The sequence below is a fragment of the Ochotona curzoniae genome, unplaced genomic scaffold (assembly GCF_017591425.1).
Source record: "Ochotona curzoniae isolate NIBS_2020 unplaced genomic scaffold, NIBS_Ocur_1.0 contig_2210, whole genome shotgun sequence".
NCBI lineage: Eukaryota > Metazoa > Chordata > Mammalia > Lagomorpha > Ochotonidae > Ochotona > Ochotona curzoniae.
The window spans coordinates 17,242,343-17,259,295 of record NW_024465369.1 but is presented as its reverse complement, the minus strand read 5'-3'; the positions used below and the strand labels follow the sequence as shown (position 1 = coordinate 17,259,295).

Below are 16,953 nucleotides of genomic sequence, written 5' to 3'. Positions count from 1 at the left end.
TCTCCTTAGAGACCGGCGCACTGGCTCGCTCCCCGAGAGGGGTGTGAGTGAGTAAATGACTGATAGGGCGGAAAGCTATGCCCCCAACCCCACGTTTTGCTGGGGAAGGCAGGCTCTGGGTTTTGCTCTTTTAAAATTCCAGGGCGGCTGGCACGCACGCCTCCGCTCCGCGACTAGGTCTTTCCCACTCCCCGCACACTGCACCAGCTTCCCACCCCAAGTCCTGATTCATGAACCGTGCCACCTTTGTCTCATTTTAAACTGTGCAGACTATTTTAATCCTCCCAGCCCCATCCTAGATCTCCCCGCCCCCGCCCTTCCTTCCTCTTCGGGCAAGCTCTGATGTAAAGCGCTCACTAGGAAGCAGAGAGCTCGTCCTGGTCGGCTAGGAGTAGAGGAGAAGCAGAGAAGCCCCCTCCCCGAGTCCCGGCAGCCGGCCCCTTTAAGGTGCCGCGCTCTCCGAAGTGCGGGCGGGGAGCCCGGGAGCCGGCGCGGGGCCAGGCAGCCGGGTGGGAAGTCCTGCCGTCCTCCTCCCCCCACTGCGCCCGCAGCCCGGCTGGCGGGGCCCGTGCGCCCTCCGTCCTACGCGCACGGGCGGACCATGCGGTGGCTCTGAGCCATGTCCTCCTCCTCCTACGCCAAGAACGGGCCGGCGGACGGGCCGCCCTCCCCCGCCTCGCAGGTACCGCCTCCTCGCCGCCCAGGAGCGCCCCGCCTTCGCGCCAGACTGGCGCCCCCCAACCTCCAGTCCCGGGAGTCGGTGGCCCGGCTCCCCCTCCCTCCTCCGCGTCTCTTTCCCCTCCCGCTCCTCCTCCTTCGACTCCTCCTCCTCCTCCTCAACGTAGTCCAGGTCTCTGCGCTCCGGCTCCGGAGCCCGTAGCCTCCCCCAGCCGATGCCGGGGACTCGGACCCCGCACCCTCAGAGTCTTTGTTGATGGATGTGGTGGGTGCTCGCGGGTTGTTCTTCCCGGAAATCTTTTCAGCTGTCCGGGCTTGGAGTGGGTGGGGGCGGGGGCTGTATTCGGGAGCTCCGGGAGATAGATTTAGGGACTTGGGTGCGAGCTCCGGGTAGCGGCGGGGAAGGAGGGTCCCGTGGTTCCACGTTGCGGCGCTCACCGGCTTCTCTCTGGCCCCCCGCGTGTGGAATCCAGGTGGCCCGAGGCACCACGACCCGGAGGAGCAGGTTGAAAAGATCCGATGGCAGCACCACTTCGACTAGCTTCATCCTCAGACAGGTAGGCAGCGGGTCCGTGCCACTGGGCAAGCGGTGCGGAGGGTCCTGGGACCCAGAGCAGGTCCCCAGGTGCGGGAGCTGCGGGGCCGGTACCCGCACCCCGAGCGCGCTGCTTCGGGGTTCCAAAGTCTCCCAGATACTGGCGTCCTTGGTCCCGCGTGCGCCTGTTCGGGCTGCGTCCTCCCCCACCCCATTTTCTGTCAGTACTCCTGCAGCCCCGAAGTCCTGGGGTCCAGGTGTCTCCTCACTACCTCGGGAGATGTGTGTGAGTGGATATGGGTCAGCAGGGACCGGGATGTTGGGCTGGGATGCTGAACTGAGGAGCTGGGAATAGTGCACTTTCTGGGCGGGATGGGGGTAGGGGAGGACGGCCTTCGCGCTTGGAATAGAGGCACCTGCGGGTGCAGGGGGTCTGGGGTGGGCCGGGTGAAGGGGTTGGGTCTTTCGGTTTTGTGCTGTGTTTAAAGATCTTCGAGCTTCAGTCAGAGGAAAGCAGCTTGGAGCTGGAAGTTTGGTCTCAACTTTGGGACCGCTGCGTGAATTTTCGCTTAATTAGGGAAAAGCGGTTGGACCTGGTTAAATCAAGTTAAGCGAAGGCCACCCATGGGCTCCCCTAGTCTGGGCTATTTGTGCTTGATGTTTATTTTCTTGGTGCTTTCTTCTTCCCTGCGGCATGGTTGCCGGGGCCAGCTGTTTGTAACCGGCATGGCGGGCAAGCTGGGACTTCTGTGGTGCCTGTCACCTTGATCCAGCAAACTGGTGCTGAGTTTTCTTGCTGTAGCTAGAAGCCCCTCTAGCGCCTGGTGAAGAGATCTTGGAAAGCCGCGGTGTGTGTGCATGTGCATTTGGGGTGACCTGGCAAGTCGCAGGTTCTGCCCTGGGTTGCTGGGGTGACCTTGAGTGGTTTCCTTCCCTGCAGGTCACTCGGATCCTTGTGGGTTTAACTTGGGACTGCAGGTGTGGTGTGTTTCTCTAGTGATGGTTATCACCTGAAACAGCTTGTCCAAGGAATGGGTGTTCAACTCAGGGGATCGGACTCGGATTTCTCAGGGGTCCAAAAAGCATGTGCAGAATTCCTCCTTGAAATTCTGGACCCGGAGTTATTACTGCTGCTTGATTCAGTGAGCACGCAGCGTGTCTGCTCTTAGGAGAAAGAAATGTTGGACTCTGGGTTCATTCTCAAAATAGGCTCCAGCCCATTGGCAAGGCTTAGGTTGTGTATTTAAAAACACAGAGACATTGTTCATATTTTAAACATTTCTGAGTTACGCTGTCGGAGGTCTTGCTTGTGCAGGTGCCTATTTTTGGTAGTACTTTTTGGTAGTACTTATTTGTTGTAAATTCTTGGAAATTCTAATTACATAGCAGTTTCTAATTCTAATTACATAGCAGTTTGTTCCATGAACTGCTGAACTAAAACTTTTGAGTTAATCTGCACCATCCCTGCTGTGTTTCCACACACACACAAAACAGTGTTCTGCCCTCGGTTTATGCTGTGATTCAAATAATAGAAGTTTTTGTAAATCGTGCTGCTGTGTGCTGGCTTGGAAGTGTAACTATTAATACATACTAACTAATTTTGGGTGTAAGTTGATTTTTAAAATATGTTTTATAAAATATTCTGAAACAGGGATTCATTGGTTTGATAAAATGATCCAATTTAAATTCAGGAATTAATTGTAACATATACACAATTTCGTTTTTTGACACAAAGTACCGAATGTTTGTAAGCATTTTTCTTTTTTTTTTTTTTTTTTTAAAGATTTATTTTTTTTATTTTTTTTTTCATTGGAAAGGCAGATATACAGAGAGGAGAGACAGAGAGGAAGATCTTCCATCCGATGATTTACTCCCCAAGTGAGCGCAACGGGCCGATACTATGCCGATCCGAAGCCAGGAGCCTCTTCCGGGTCTCCCACGCGGGTGCAGGGTCCCAGGGCTTTGGGCCGTCCTCGACTGCTTTCCCAGGCCACAGGCAGGGAGCTGGAAGGGAAGCAGGGCTGCCGGGATTAGAACCGGTGCCCATATGGGATCCCGGGCGTGCAAGGTGAGGACCTTTAACCACTTGCGCCACCGCGCCGGGCCCTGTAAGCATTTTTCTTACACATGATCCTGTATAAACGACATCATATAGATTGCTACAATGGCAGGAGATGAAAAATGAAAATTTCAGATGGAATTTCTGTGTCTTAGGAATAAAAATGACCAGTTACTACCTACATGCCAAGCAAAGCAGCACCCCATTTGTTTGTGTTAATAGAAGCTCATTGTTTGTAGGATGAATGGCCAGTGACTTTCTGGTTTTTGAAGTCTTGGGATGTCGCAGTGGTGGAATTCCTTGGTAATATTTCTCCGTCGTGCAGGGCTACTTCGCACAAGCAGAATGCAGCAGGGATACATATGGAAGCAACGTTTCCTGGAAGAAAAACATTCAGTAAAGAAAGGCATGTGTGCTGTTAGATGGGGGATGCTTGACCCAGGGGTGAAGGGCCAAGGGCAGTTGGCAGACTTCTTCAATGAAATACCCTCTGTCTTTTGAGCTGATAAAGAAAACCAAAAAAGGGTTAGTGTTGGTTTGTGTCCAGGCACACATTCGCATTGGCCCCAAAATAAGCAGCCTGAGTGAGAAACGGGAGCCTGTCTCCACTCTGAGTGCTGTTCACAGGCAGCTCTGACCTTGTTTCCTGGTTGGCTAGATCACTGGCCTCCACAGTGTGGCAAGGATGGAGGTTTTGGAATGAATCCAGGGAGCCACTAAGTGGCTTCAGGGAGGAAAGGTGAGAAGATTAATATATTGTTACTGAAAAGGGAAAGAGAGAGCAAGGGGTGACCCAGAAATGTTCTTGGTGCTCAGAGGCAGACCTTGGACATTCTGCAAAGCTCCTGCTCTTGACTGAGGTGGCAATTCCGGGATTGGCTGGTGGTAGAAAGGAATGATGCTTTTAAGAAAGGCTTTCCTCAAAGCGTGGCTACCCTTGGACTGGCTTTGCAGGTGAGGTCATAGAAAATTCTCCCAGGAGATCCCCGGGAGAGAGGCAGTAACCTAAGTATATGAATGCATCCTATGTTCCTGCTTTTAAGCTTTTAGGGAACACTGGTGTTTACTAGGTGTCCAGCACTGTATTGGTTTATTTGTGTGTTTGTGTTGGGGTGGGAAAGAAGAGAGAGAGGCAGATGAACGAGATGCAACCCCTGTACTCAGATGTTACAGTCTAGTTATGGGGACAGAGGGCTATGAAAATTATATAGTGAAGAGTAGCTAGACCTGTGCCCTGAGTGTTCAGATAGCCGTGGGTATGTCGTTGCACTTAGAATGCGTAAGGCAGAATATTCCAGATTAGTCCTCTTCTACTGAGGTTTGAAGAGAAAGCCTGATCCAGGTGGAGTGGGCATGAGGATTTCTTGCCAAGTTTCTGTTGGGAGGACTGGAGTATGACAAGGCCTGCGGAGCCCTGGTGGAGGGCTCTTACTCTCCCCTCTGTCTAATTAACCTTTAATCATTGTTAAGATCCAAAAGCTCAATCTTCACCTCTTTCTCTGACCTTGCCGATAAGGTCAGTTCCTCAGCGAGGGGCCCAGAGTGCCTGGTGCCGCTTTTCATGGCACTCCTGCAGTGTTATAATTGAACACGTACTTGGATTTTTTTCTGTTGATGTTTGTCTCCCCATCCAGATCATGAATGTCATGAGGCAGGGACATGTCTGCATTTGATCTTCTCTCAGTTTGAGTGACACCTATTTACTTGAGTGAAGGAAGGAGGGGATGGCTAGAAGACTAATGGGATATATTTTCGGAATGATGTGCTTCAGAATGACATGCTTCATGCCGTGGAGAGAAGTCACCTCATAGTAAACTTCTGTCCTGGAATTGGTAGCTTAGAACAACAGTGTGTATTTCTGTGGGCTGAGCAAGCTGTCTCTCAGTTTCAGGGGATCTTCTTCTGGGCATCCAGTGTAATGGCCAGAAGGTGCAGGATAGGCTCGCACATGTGGTTAACAGGTAGAGCTGGCTGCTCATTGAGAACTCAGCCGCAGCACTTGACAGAAGGCTCGGTTTTCCTCCTCCTGGGCTGCTCAGCACAGTTGCTTGAGCTTCCTGATAATAGGGTGGCTGCCTTCCAGGAAGGAGCACCCCAGCCAGGAGAGGCTGAGCTGCAGCTGTACTAATCCCCAGGCTGTGAAGCTGTGCCACATCACTTTCCTTGCAGTCTCTGAATCCCAACAGGCCCAGTGTCTTGCCCAGTTTCAAGGTGGGGAGAAAACAGATGCTTTTTGGATGGAATGTGAAAGATCGCATTATGAAAGAACATGTGACAAGCAAAATTATCAGTCAAACTCAATGTTTGATTTAAAGATTATCCAGTTCATATAATAAATTAAAGTGTTATTTCAGTAAACACAAATACTTGATACATTTGATTTTCAGAAAGATTTATTTAGTATTTATTTGAAAGGCAGGTGAGAGGGAGGGAGAGAGAGACTCATTTGCTGATTCAAGTGATTTCAAATGGCTGGAACAGCTAGGTTTAGACCAAATGAAAGCCAGAACTCCACCTTGGTCTCCCATATGGTCCTCTCCAGTGAGTGACAGGGGCCGTAAGAACTTGGTCTGTCCTCTGTTACCTTCCTAGGCACAGTAGTAGGGAGCTGGATCAAAAGTATAACAGCCGGGGCTCCAAGTGGCATTCTGCTTTGGGATGCAGGCCTCACAAGTGTAGCTTCACCCGCTGTGACACAGCACTGGCCCCTTCATAAATTGTAAATATTCTGTACATTAAGAAGAAATGGAGAGGTTGCCACTGTATTGCCAGTTAAGCTGTTGCCTGTGATGCTGGCATTCTATGTGGGTACTGGTTCAAGTCCTGGCTGTTCAGTTTCTGCTCCACCTTCCTGCTAATGTGCTTGGGTAAGCAGTCATGATGGCCCCAAGTGGGCCCCTGGCTTCTACATGTGGAGACCCAGTGAAGTCTAGGATCCTTATTTCAGCCTGGCCCAGTCCCATCCATTGTGGCCATTTAGTGAATAAACCAGTGGATGGAAGATCTGTTTCTCTCTGTAACTCTGTCTTTCAAGTAAATCAAAAAAAAGTCTATTTAGAAAAAGGAAGAAAAAGGAGCTCCCTGGTCCAATCAAATGACTTGCTAAGGCCTCATTACAGAAATCATATTGAACATAGAAACTAGAAGTGGCAGGTACTCAGTGATCGATAAATTGTTAAGTAATGGTTTACATACAGCACCGTTTCTCCATGAAAGGAAAAAATGAAGTAGACCTGCATGCATTGATATGGGAATGTTTAAGACATTAGCCCAAATAGAGTCAAGGAGAAAAATTAGGTGGAGAATAAGACACACAATTAGATACACAAAAGAGCACGAGGAGGGGCTGGTGTGAGGGCAGCACCTTGGGAGTCACCGGTGTGAGAGCACCTTGCGTTTGTGAAAGTGTGCTGCTCAGATTCTTGTTAGAAGAGTTCAGCTATCATGTTGATGCTATAGTAAATCAAGTTGGCTTACAACTTCTTTATTTTTAAAAGATGTATTGTATTTTTATTGGAAAGTCAGATATACAGAGAGGAGGAGAGACAGAGAGGAAGATCTTTATTGATTTACTCCAGCTGGCCGTAAGGCCAGAGCTGAACCGATCCAAAACCAGGAGCTAGGAGCTTCTTGGTTTCCCATGTGGGTGCAGGGTTCCAAGGCTTTTGACTGCCCTTGACTGCTTTCCCAGGCCACAGGCAGGGAGCTGGATGGGAAGTGGGGCCACCAAGATTAGAATTGACTCCCATAAGGGATCCCTGCACTTGCAAGGTGAGGACTTTAGCTACTAGGCTACTGCACTAGGCCCTAACTTATTATTTTTTTAGAAAATTTATTTTTACTGGAAAGATTTACAGAGAAGGAGAGAATAGAAAAATCTTCTGTCTGCTGGTTTATTCCCCAGATGGCCTCAAGGCCAGAGCTGAGCTGAAGCCAGAAGCCTCTTTTGGATCTGCTGAATGAGTGCATGATCCAAGGGCATTGGGCCATCCTCTACTGCTTCACCAGGTCACAAGCAGGAGGGTGAATGGGAAGTGGAGCAGCTGGGACATGAACCAGTGCTTATATGGGATCCTAGTGCTTCCAAGGGTAGGATTAGCCAATTCAACCATTGCACCAGAGCCTGTGGGTTATAGTTTGAGCACTGGTTTTATACGTGTTTCTCTGATGCTGAGCGAGTTGGTAACAGAAGGTGTATGCTTAATTACATCTGTAAGAATAATCAGCTGCTGAGGGCATATATTTATGCCAAATTTATCTAGATACTTAAGAGTTGTAGAATTGTAGAAAAGGAGGAGATTGTAAAAAGAAAGCATTTCGGTCTCTCATTTGCAGAGGCTGAAAGATAGGCTCAAGTTGCATGAACGGAGGGTGCTGGGGCCAACACAGCCGATTCTGACTTGAATTCCATAAGGTTTTTTTCCCATCACAATATACTTGAGCTCTGAATAATTAATGCAGACACAGAAATTCTGATTGGTGTAGGTTCATGAAAGCACATGTGGAATTTACTCCTCTGAGAGCCTGTGTTTTTTGTTTTCTGATTAAAAATTTTTTTTGTTTTTGTAATTTTTATAATTTAAAATTTTACGGTACAGTTCCATAGAGTCAGGGATTTTCCACACTGCTACCAAATTCCCACCCCCTGAACTGATTTTCTCCATATTGTTGCAGTAATATAGTTCTTCATAAGGAGTTGTAATTCCATCACTGTTATTTAAGTATGCCCTGTAATTGCTGGTATAGACAATGTCAGGTAGTCTAGCATCCCATTGTCTAGATATGTCCAACAGCTTCATTGGGAGTCAAGCTTTGATTTGGAAGTAAGAATGCATATTGCACTGTGAATGTTCTTTATCTGTGTGACTGCTGGTGTCAGAGAATCTGGAGACCAGGTTTGTATTTTTTTTTTCTCAATTCTATCATGAATAGGATGTTCGTTTATATGATGCATGGTTCTTGTCGGGTAATTATTTGTATCTTTATTTACTTACTTAGCTAAGTCAACATATCAACCAGACTCTAATCAGTCTGACATAACTACTTGAGCTTTTATTACCAAGGTGCTTTAATATAGAGATATGGATTAAACAGGTGACCGGAAAGCTTGGGCAAAAGTGGGAAGCATCTAACCAGAGGGACATAATGAAGCAGGTGAAATCATTTGGTCTTGCCCTGGCAAGGCAACCACAATCGGGATTTGAAAGTCAATGAATCTGTAACAGGCTAATTTTTACTTTGGTAATTTTGTATGGCTTGCAAATGATGTTATAAATATTCACATGGCCCTTGGCAGAACAAAAGTCCCTACCTCTGGTGTAGAAACTAAACCCAGAGGTTGGTCACAGCAGGAAGCCACCGTTACCTCTGGGCTAGAAGGGCCAGGGAAGGATAACTGAAGTCAGGTGGCAGGAGCTGGACCACAGGGATCCAGTTTGGTGGGCCTGAAAGACACAGTGGGGGGCCGCCTCCGCCAGAGAAAGGGGAAGTAGGCTGGCATCTCCCTTCCTCCTGGGCTGCAGTCTCTTCTCAGTCCCTTGGCTGGCTGAACCCCGCTGAAAGCCAGGTGGATGGGGAGCCAGAGCGAGGAGGAGTAGGTTTGAGGGAAGGCGGGACAGAACTGGGTGAACCATGTTTATGTTTGGGACCCTAAAAGTCAGCACAGATGGACGTTTCCCCCTGGCTCCCTCAGCACCATTTGCTGGCTAAATGGAATGCAGTTACAATGAACTTGGTGCAAAAGTGCATACTCATTTCCTTTATGAATGTTTTGGGAGGGCGAATCTTCTCAGATTGAGATCTTAAAGGACTCTTTGTCTTGGCAAACTTGGCTTTGTTCTGGCTTTGGGTTTACACTCATTGGGCTGAGGTTACAAGCTCTTGATGATAGCTGGAATGATGAGGCAGCTAAATCTCAGTTTGTAGTCAGTTTTTCCTCAGTCTCGATCTGTCCTCTGGGCCCCAAAGTTCCCTAGATTTTGCTTCTGTAAAACACTATTTAACCTTCCGTTTAGGATGGTACAATCACATTAAAGTTTAAATTCTGTTTCAAGTTTTAACCTTTCTAGATAATTACAGGAAGCTGTGTGGAAACCAAAGCTGAACATGACCTTGGCTGTGTTTTTGGCATTTTGAATCGACTCTACTTGCTGCCTGAGACACAGCTGCCTTAGTTCTCTCAGAGCATATACTGATTCTTCACCAAGATGGAAAATTAAAGACCGCCTCCGTGAGGAAGTAGTTTCATCAAACTATAGGGTGGAACTACTGGTAGCAGCCAGTCTGTCCCCTCGCGGAGTGTCTGCTAACTCAGTAGGTTTGTCTGGGGCCATCATGTTTGGTCCTGACCCATCTTTTCTAGCTGTGCTCAGGGCAGTGTCCAAGTTCGTCCTCATTCGCAGAGCCTACCCATTTCTCACTCAGGGCAGGGCACAGCTGTAACCAGAGTGGGCAGCTTGCAACTCACCGAGCGTCCTTGAGGATGTTACCAGCTGTCCTTGGGTGTGGTGGGAGCTGGCCATGCAGACCTCATTCTGATCCAGAGCTCTGTGTTTGGCCTCTGCCTGTTCTCCAGTAGCATTCTGAGCTGGACCATGTTCTGGAGTGGCCGCCACCCCTTCTCTGCTTGCATCATCTTCATCTGAGCTGCTTTCCGGCTGGGATGTGCATGCTGAGAACGGGTTATAGTTATCTAAAATGTCCATCCTCTGAGCTGGGTGGCTGCGGGGTGTGCTGGTGTAAGCCCTCTTCACTTCTGTTGAATGCTGTGGCACACAAGGAATCAGAAGATGTCATTAGTGCAAAAGCCTAATTATAGACTCAGGTGAAGGGAAACAGGGCCGTGCTCTCAAGGGACAGTCACGACAGGCCAGGTGTGGTGACAGCCTGCTTTCAGAAACAGAGCTCCCTGGGGCCGGTATCACGACACGGTGGTTCAGCTACTCCTTAGGATGCCTTTATCCTGTATGAAAGTGCCAGTTCAAGTCCTCGTTGCTCTGCTTCTGATCCAGCTACCTGCTCACGCACCTCTGAGGCAGTGGAGGGTGGCCCAAGCACTTGGGTTCCTGCCACCGACGTGGGAGATCCACCTGGGGAGGCCCCAGTGGGAGACCCAAATGCAGTGCCTACTTTTGAGCTGACCCAGGGCAAGCTGTTGTGGGCATTTGGGAAAGTAAGTCAGCAAATGGACAATCTTTCTCTTTGTGCCTTTTCAATAAATGAATTAATAAATAAATAAAAATCAGATAAGACAGGTTATCATCAACACATGGCTCGAATATCAACAATGCTTTGAAATTCCTTGATGACAGTTTCTCGTTTTAAGTTGAATGCGCACGGTGCTATTTTTTTCAACACATGCATAGAGCAGAGGTAATTACTTAGATCTGAAGGGATGCAGTTCATTATTTGTAATTTATATCCTGAAAGCTTTAATTCGATAAGGGCTTCAGACTTACATCGCAAACTGCTGAATCTTCCTGATTCTGTCACTTGTCACGTGGATGGCAAGTCCTGTCTGCCTTATTTCTGGTTTGATAGTCTCTGCTGGTGCGCCTGTCTTTATCCATCCTTGCAGCTAATTGGTAGTATTTGTGTTAGGAGGAAATACTTTGTGAAAAATGAACTTGACACGAAAATGCATTTTTCTGGTAGTCAGTGACTAAAAGTGGAAAACTTGTAGTATTCATTGACACCATCTATCATGCTATTTTAAAACTCCTTATGGGAAAAGTGGTTTTTTTTGTTTTGTTTTTAGCACATGGAAAACCCAGGAAAAATGAGAATGCATAGTAGCTGTATGGAAAAATTTATCACCCCATCTATCTGCTTTTTAATCTTTATTTTTCATCTACTTAAAAGGCAGGGGAGGGGGAGGGTAGACAGAAATTTTTGATGCACTGATTCACTCCCCCAAATGCTTGCAATACTTAGAACTGGGCCAGTCTGAAGCCCAAAGATCAGAATGCCCTCTGTCTCCTACTTTGGTAGCAAAGACCCCAACACTTGAGCTGATATCTGCTGCCTCCTGGGGTGCGTTAGCAGATAGCTGGATTGGGAGTGAAGTAGCTGGAACTTGAATGGGCACTCACTCAGATGTAGGATGCAGGCCTTTCACATAGGGGCTTAACCCACTGTGCCATATACATACCCTCTACTTTGTTTTTAATTGACCTAGTGCTATTACTAAAATATAAAATACTGGTTATAGTTGAGAATCAAGCAAGTGGGTAGGTACATTGACCACTGTAATTGCTAGAATGCTCCCTAGTTGCTGCTGGTGTGTGTGTGTGTGTGTGTGCGCGCGCGCGTGTGTGCTGAACAGAAGGCGAAAGAAGATCTCTGTCAGACACGGAGATGCTGTACTCTTTAAAAATATCTTTTTTTTTTTTAATTGGGAAGTCAGATATATTGAGAGGAGGAGAGTCAGAGAGGAAGAAGTTTTGTTTGTTGATTCACTCCTCAAGTGGCCACAACAGCCGGAGCTGTGCCAATCTGAAGCCAGGAACTTCTTCCGGGTCTTTCTTGCAGGGTCCCAAGGTCTTGGGCCATCCTTGACTGTTCTCCCAGGCCACAAGCAGGGAGCTGGATGGGAAGTGCGACCACTGGAGTTAGAACTGGTGCCCATATGGAATACCGGCACGTGCTAGGCAAGGACCCTAGCTGCTAGGCTACTGCGCCAGGCCCAAGTGCTGCACTCTTACTGTCACTCTAATCTAACGTTTTTGTCAGTCCAGAATGAAACTTCAGTAGCTCTCCAGCCTTGTCCCTGCACCTGCTCCTTGACCGGCTGCTTCGCTGCTCTGTCATGATGGACTTGTCTATTCTGGACATTTTATGTAAATGTAGTCATACCGTATGTGGCTTTTTGTGACTGGTTTCAAGTTTTTTGTTTTTTTTTTTTCTGGCTGTACATCATCCTGAATGGTTTTGATTGTATAGTTTCTCTTCTAAACATACAGATGTTACCTTGTGGTGTAATGTGGAGGATCATATTTGTATTTGTTTACCTACCATTTTTAAGATTGATTTTCTTTATTTGAAAGGCAGAGTAATGGCAAGGGCGGGAGAGGTAGAGAAAGAGCAAGAGAGCGAGAGATCGATCTTCTGTCTACTGTTTCATTTTCCGAATGGACATGACGCTGGGCCTGGGCCCTGCCAAGGCCTGGAGCCTGGCTCTCCATCCTGGTCTCACACATGTGAGGTGGCAGCTCAGGCCCCCGGGCCGTCTTCTGCTGCTTTCCCAGGTGCATTAAATAAGGAGCTGGCTCAGAAGCAGAGCAGCCAGACATAAAGCAGCACTCTGAACTGGGATGCAAGCATTGCAGGGGGCAGCTTAGCTGCCTGCAGCTCAAAACTGGCCCGGCCCCACTTTCATTGATTTTAGAACTGCAACCTCAGGTCATCAAGCTGAATGTTTATTGGGCAAAACTATTTGACTTGCGTGAAACTAAAACCCCTGACCCAGGCCTTGTTGTCATCAGGATTGAACGAAGCTGCAGGGGGAACCGGCGGGGGGGGGGGGATTTGCCGTCTGTAGAAAGGACATTTCCATAATAAGATGTGACAGATAGGATTAAAGAAAGTGAGCAAAGTAAGTGATGATGGCTCTCATTTTTGAAAATTTTTGGGTAATTATAGTTCAGAATGCTTTTATTTTCTCTAGGTGTTTACAGTAACTCAGTTTTGATAGCTGTAATATTTCTTCTTGAGAAACACAATTAAGGAGAAAGCAGAGCACTTGAGTCCCAAGTTAAGTGCAATATTTATGGGAATTATTGGGTATATAAAGCGGATTCTCTGTGACAGGTGCTGCTCAATTATATTTGAGCACTTCCCTTGGGGACAAAAGTCAATTATCAACACAGTCGTGTGAGAGAGAAATAGGTCAGCTGCAAACATTCTTGGCTAATTTCAGAAAGCTGGAAGGGTGATTTCATTTGGGGACGTGTTTTATTCCTGTGTTCTCTATGTTAAGGACTCTGGTGGGGAAGGCTCGGCTTCTCACTTGGCTTTGGTTGTCATATCCATGTACTTTAAGACAATATGAATATTTGTTTTGAGCATTAAAATGAAGATTAAGCTGTATAATATCTTTTGAAAAGCAGTGCCAGATTGGCATTGTTAGAGTCACGTGCACCATGGTTATTGCTAAAACTACTGTCTAATTAGTTGAGACGCTCAGCATGTGTCATATTTCCAAGTATTAAGTTTGCATTTCTTTTTTTTTTTTTTTCATTTATTGGAAAGGCAGGGAGACAGCTTCCATCTGTTGGTCCATTCCTGCAATGCCTGCTACTGCCAGGACTGGACTGGGCTTCCTAGTAGTCCATCTGGGTTTCTCACGAGGGTGGCAGGGAACCAGCAGCTTGAACCGTCATCACTGCCTCTCTGGGTACACATTATTAGGAAACTGGGATCTGAAGCAGAGGCAGAAAGTCACACCCAGGAACTCTGATATGGGATGCGTTATCCCAAGGAGTATCTTAACCGTCATGCCAAAACCTACCTCTGACTATTTTGTATAACTAATATTTCTACATAAAAGAAGAGTTTCTTTCTTTTCTTTTTCTTTTTTTTTTTAAGCAGAAACATTGGTGTGTTTTTAGAAAAACTAGTTTTCTTTGTGGTACAATCAATGTAACAAAATGGATCATGGAACCAGTTTTAAGCATCCAGTTTGGTAGTTTTAAGTACTTTCATTCACTGGTATGTTTGGCCTTGTTTTTCATAGATAGGGCAGTTACTTAGAAATACAAAGCAGGCAGGAAAACCTTGTAAAAATCTGCCCTATAAGTATACGCAAATGGTTCCTGTGACCTGCCATAACCCACATCTGGGGCTTTGTTAAAACAACAGCCACAAAAAGCCAGGCCTTGGGTGGGAGAGGAGCTGAGGATTCTCAGGCTGAGGAGGGAACAAGCGTGAGGATGCAGGAGGAGCCATGGTGACCACCCTGGACCTTTGGGGTGGAGAGTCGCAGGGAGACTGTGCTGCCTGGTCCTGTTTGCACACTCCTTTCCTTTTTCCTCCACTGTCTGAAATTTGAACAGTTTCATGATAATTTGGGTTAATGAACACTCTGTTTTAAAAATTTAATGTTCCCAGGAGTCTTAGGAGGCTCTTCTCATTCATACATCATTGCTATTTGACTTCCTCCTTGTAAGTAGGTTCGTTTTGGCATTGAAAAGAGGCCCCCACAAGAAGGCTGTCCACAAGGCTCCCTAATAAAGGTCCCTGGGTTCCCTGAGTCCTCCTGTCCTCGGCCTGTGCTGCTTGGGTGGCAGCTGCAGGTGTACCAGAGTGGGACTCCTCCTCCCGAGGCCTGGATCCTCCATCCCTCTTCCTGAACTGATCTGGAGCCACGGGCTTATTCCGGGTCACCCATGTGGGTGTAGGATCCCAAGGCGATGGGTCTTTCCACTGTTTCCATAGGCCATAAGCAAGGAGCTGGATGGGAAGTGAGACAGCTGGGGCATGAACTGGTGTCCTTTTAGGATGCTGCACTTGCAGGTGGTGGATTAGCCAATTAAACCGTTGTACTGGCTCCTGAACCATTCTTGAATCTTCTTTTTGCTGAAATACGGCTCTAGGCCTCCTTGTCTGGCCCTGCCCTGGCTGGCATCTGTTCTCTGGGTCATCTGCAATCTCCAGGCTCACAGCCTGCGGGTCTGATCAGATATTACCACTGATGTATCATGTAGGACAAGAGGAAGGAGGAGCAGAGAGGCAGGTGGGACATAACGATGCCACTCACACTTGGCTTGCAAATACAGGCTCCCAGTACTTTGGCCCCCCAACCTCTTCTCTGTGAGTCGAAGCCGAGTGTCACGGGTGCTCATGGTTCTGCCATCACAGCCTTAGTGGGAGCAAGAGGCTGCTCAAGTCCTGTACCTTGCTCTGTGAGAACGGTGCTACTTCCTGTGAACTAAGATGCCTTTTTTCAGTGCCTTGCTCTTAGGCTCCTTAGACCAGCTATGCATCACACATCCTCAACCTGGGGCCTTGGAGTGGCTCTTCCTCTGCCCTGTGTCACCCACATTCTACTGTGAAGGCAGCCTTTGCAGCTTTGGCCTGTCTCTCCTTGTAGAAGTTCCTTAGGGAACAAATATTATTCTCCTTCCCAGAACTCTACACAAAACTGGCCTTTCTTACGTATATTTAACTTTTAGAGTCTACCAATACTGACACTTTGATATTAAGGAAAGTGTAGAAATTTTCTGGGGCCAGTGTGGTAGCCTAGTGGCTAAAAGTCCTTGCCTTGCATGTGCCGGCATCCCACATGGGCACCAATTCTAATCCTGGCAGCTCTACTTCCCATCCAGCTCCCTGCTTGTGGCCTGAGAAAGCAGTCAAAGAAAGCCCCAAGTTTTGGGACCCTCCATCCATGTGGGAGACCAGGAAGAAGATCCTGGTTCCTGGTTTCTGATGGAAAAAAAGAGAAATCTTTTTTTTTAAGAGTTTATTTTTTATTGGAAAGTCATATAGAGAGAGGAGAAGAGACAGTAAGATCTTTCGTCCAATGATTCATTCCTCAAGTGACTGCAATGTCCGGATCTGTGCCAATCTAAAGCCAGGAGCCATTCAAGGTGAGGACTTAAGCCACTATACCACCCCTCTGGCCCCTGAGAAATCTTATTTAAAAAGTTTATTTGAAAGTCAGAATTAGAGAAAGGAAGAAGGAGATCTTCCATCTGCTGGTTCACTCTCCAAATGATGAACAACTGGAGCTGAACTTAGCCAAAGCTAGGATCCTGGCGCCTCCTCCAGGTATCCCACATGGATGCAGTGGCCCAAAGACTTACCATTCTCCACTGCTTTCTCAGACTATCAGCAAGGAACTGGATCAGAAGTGAAAGAACTGGGACTTGAACCAGTGACCATATGGGATGCTAGTGCTGCAGGTGACTGCTTTATGTGCTATACCACAGCACTGACCTCCAAAACTGGCTTCAAGCAGCAGTTCTCTCCAGGCATGGAGACCTCCCACAGATTTATGCATACAAATTTTATGTCCTCTTGCAAGTCCAGTTACAATTTTTCAGAACAATTTGTGCATTTCAAGTTTGTTTTTATTCTCTGTACTTATGGTGGGAGTGTGGCAGAGAGAAGAAAGAGGCAAGAGGGAGGTAACATTGAAGCCTGGATCTGAGGGGGGTTGCGGGACAGATAGTGGACACCTGTGTCTGAAGGATAGTGGGTAGGAAATGGTTGCAGAAAGGGAAGTGGATAGAGGATAACAATCAGACTTAGTCTGTCTCATACCTTATCTTGTGGCAGTTAGAAATGCTTCAGTTGCAGATAAACCAAAGCCCCACACGATGTGGAATTATTGGCTCATGCAGATGAGAGCAGTTCTTCAGGTATGGCTCGTTCTGTGTGTCTCAAATAACTAATGGCTCAGTGAACTTTTGTGACACCATGTGAGTCCTGGTACAAGAGTGACTGCTTGCTTTAGTGTGTTCTCAGCATGTGGATTTCCTTCTATAGAAGGTCTGCGGAGAGGGCCGAATGACTTCCGAGGTTGCATCAAGCTCCAGTCCCGTAGGATTGAAGTTTGTGTCCACAGGTCTCTGTGTGTGTGTGTGTCAGAGTTGGTGTTCACGGGTGTGTGTGCGTGTGTGTATTCACTCCTCTTGGTAGAAGGCCCTATGCTGCGGCTTTTGCAGTAGGCCTGTGTCCC

At 47.4% G+C, this 16,953-nt stretch overlaps 1 protein-coding gene across 3 annotated transcripts in view; it reads left to right on the top strand.

The window, feature by feature from the left end:
* The first annotated feature begins 534 nt into the window (after positions 1-534).
* CACNB4 (calcium voltage-gated channel auxiliary subunit beta 4) overlaps positions 535-16,953 on the top strand; it is a 263,369-nt gene continuing 246,950 nt past the window's right edge. For 2 of the 3 annotated variants that reach the window (XM_040971569.1, XM_040971567.1), the window contains exons 1-2: positions 535-682; positions 1,152-1,235. In XM_040971569.1, the coding sequence (XP_040827503.1) occupies positions 620-682; positions 1,152-1,235 (147 nt within the window). In that variant the 5' untranslated portion in view covers positions 535-619. Of the gene's footprint in view, positions 683-934; positions 944-1,151; positions 1,236-16,953 lie in introns of those variants that run through there. The other variant, XM_040971568.1, reaches the window with a different exon arrangement.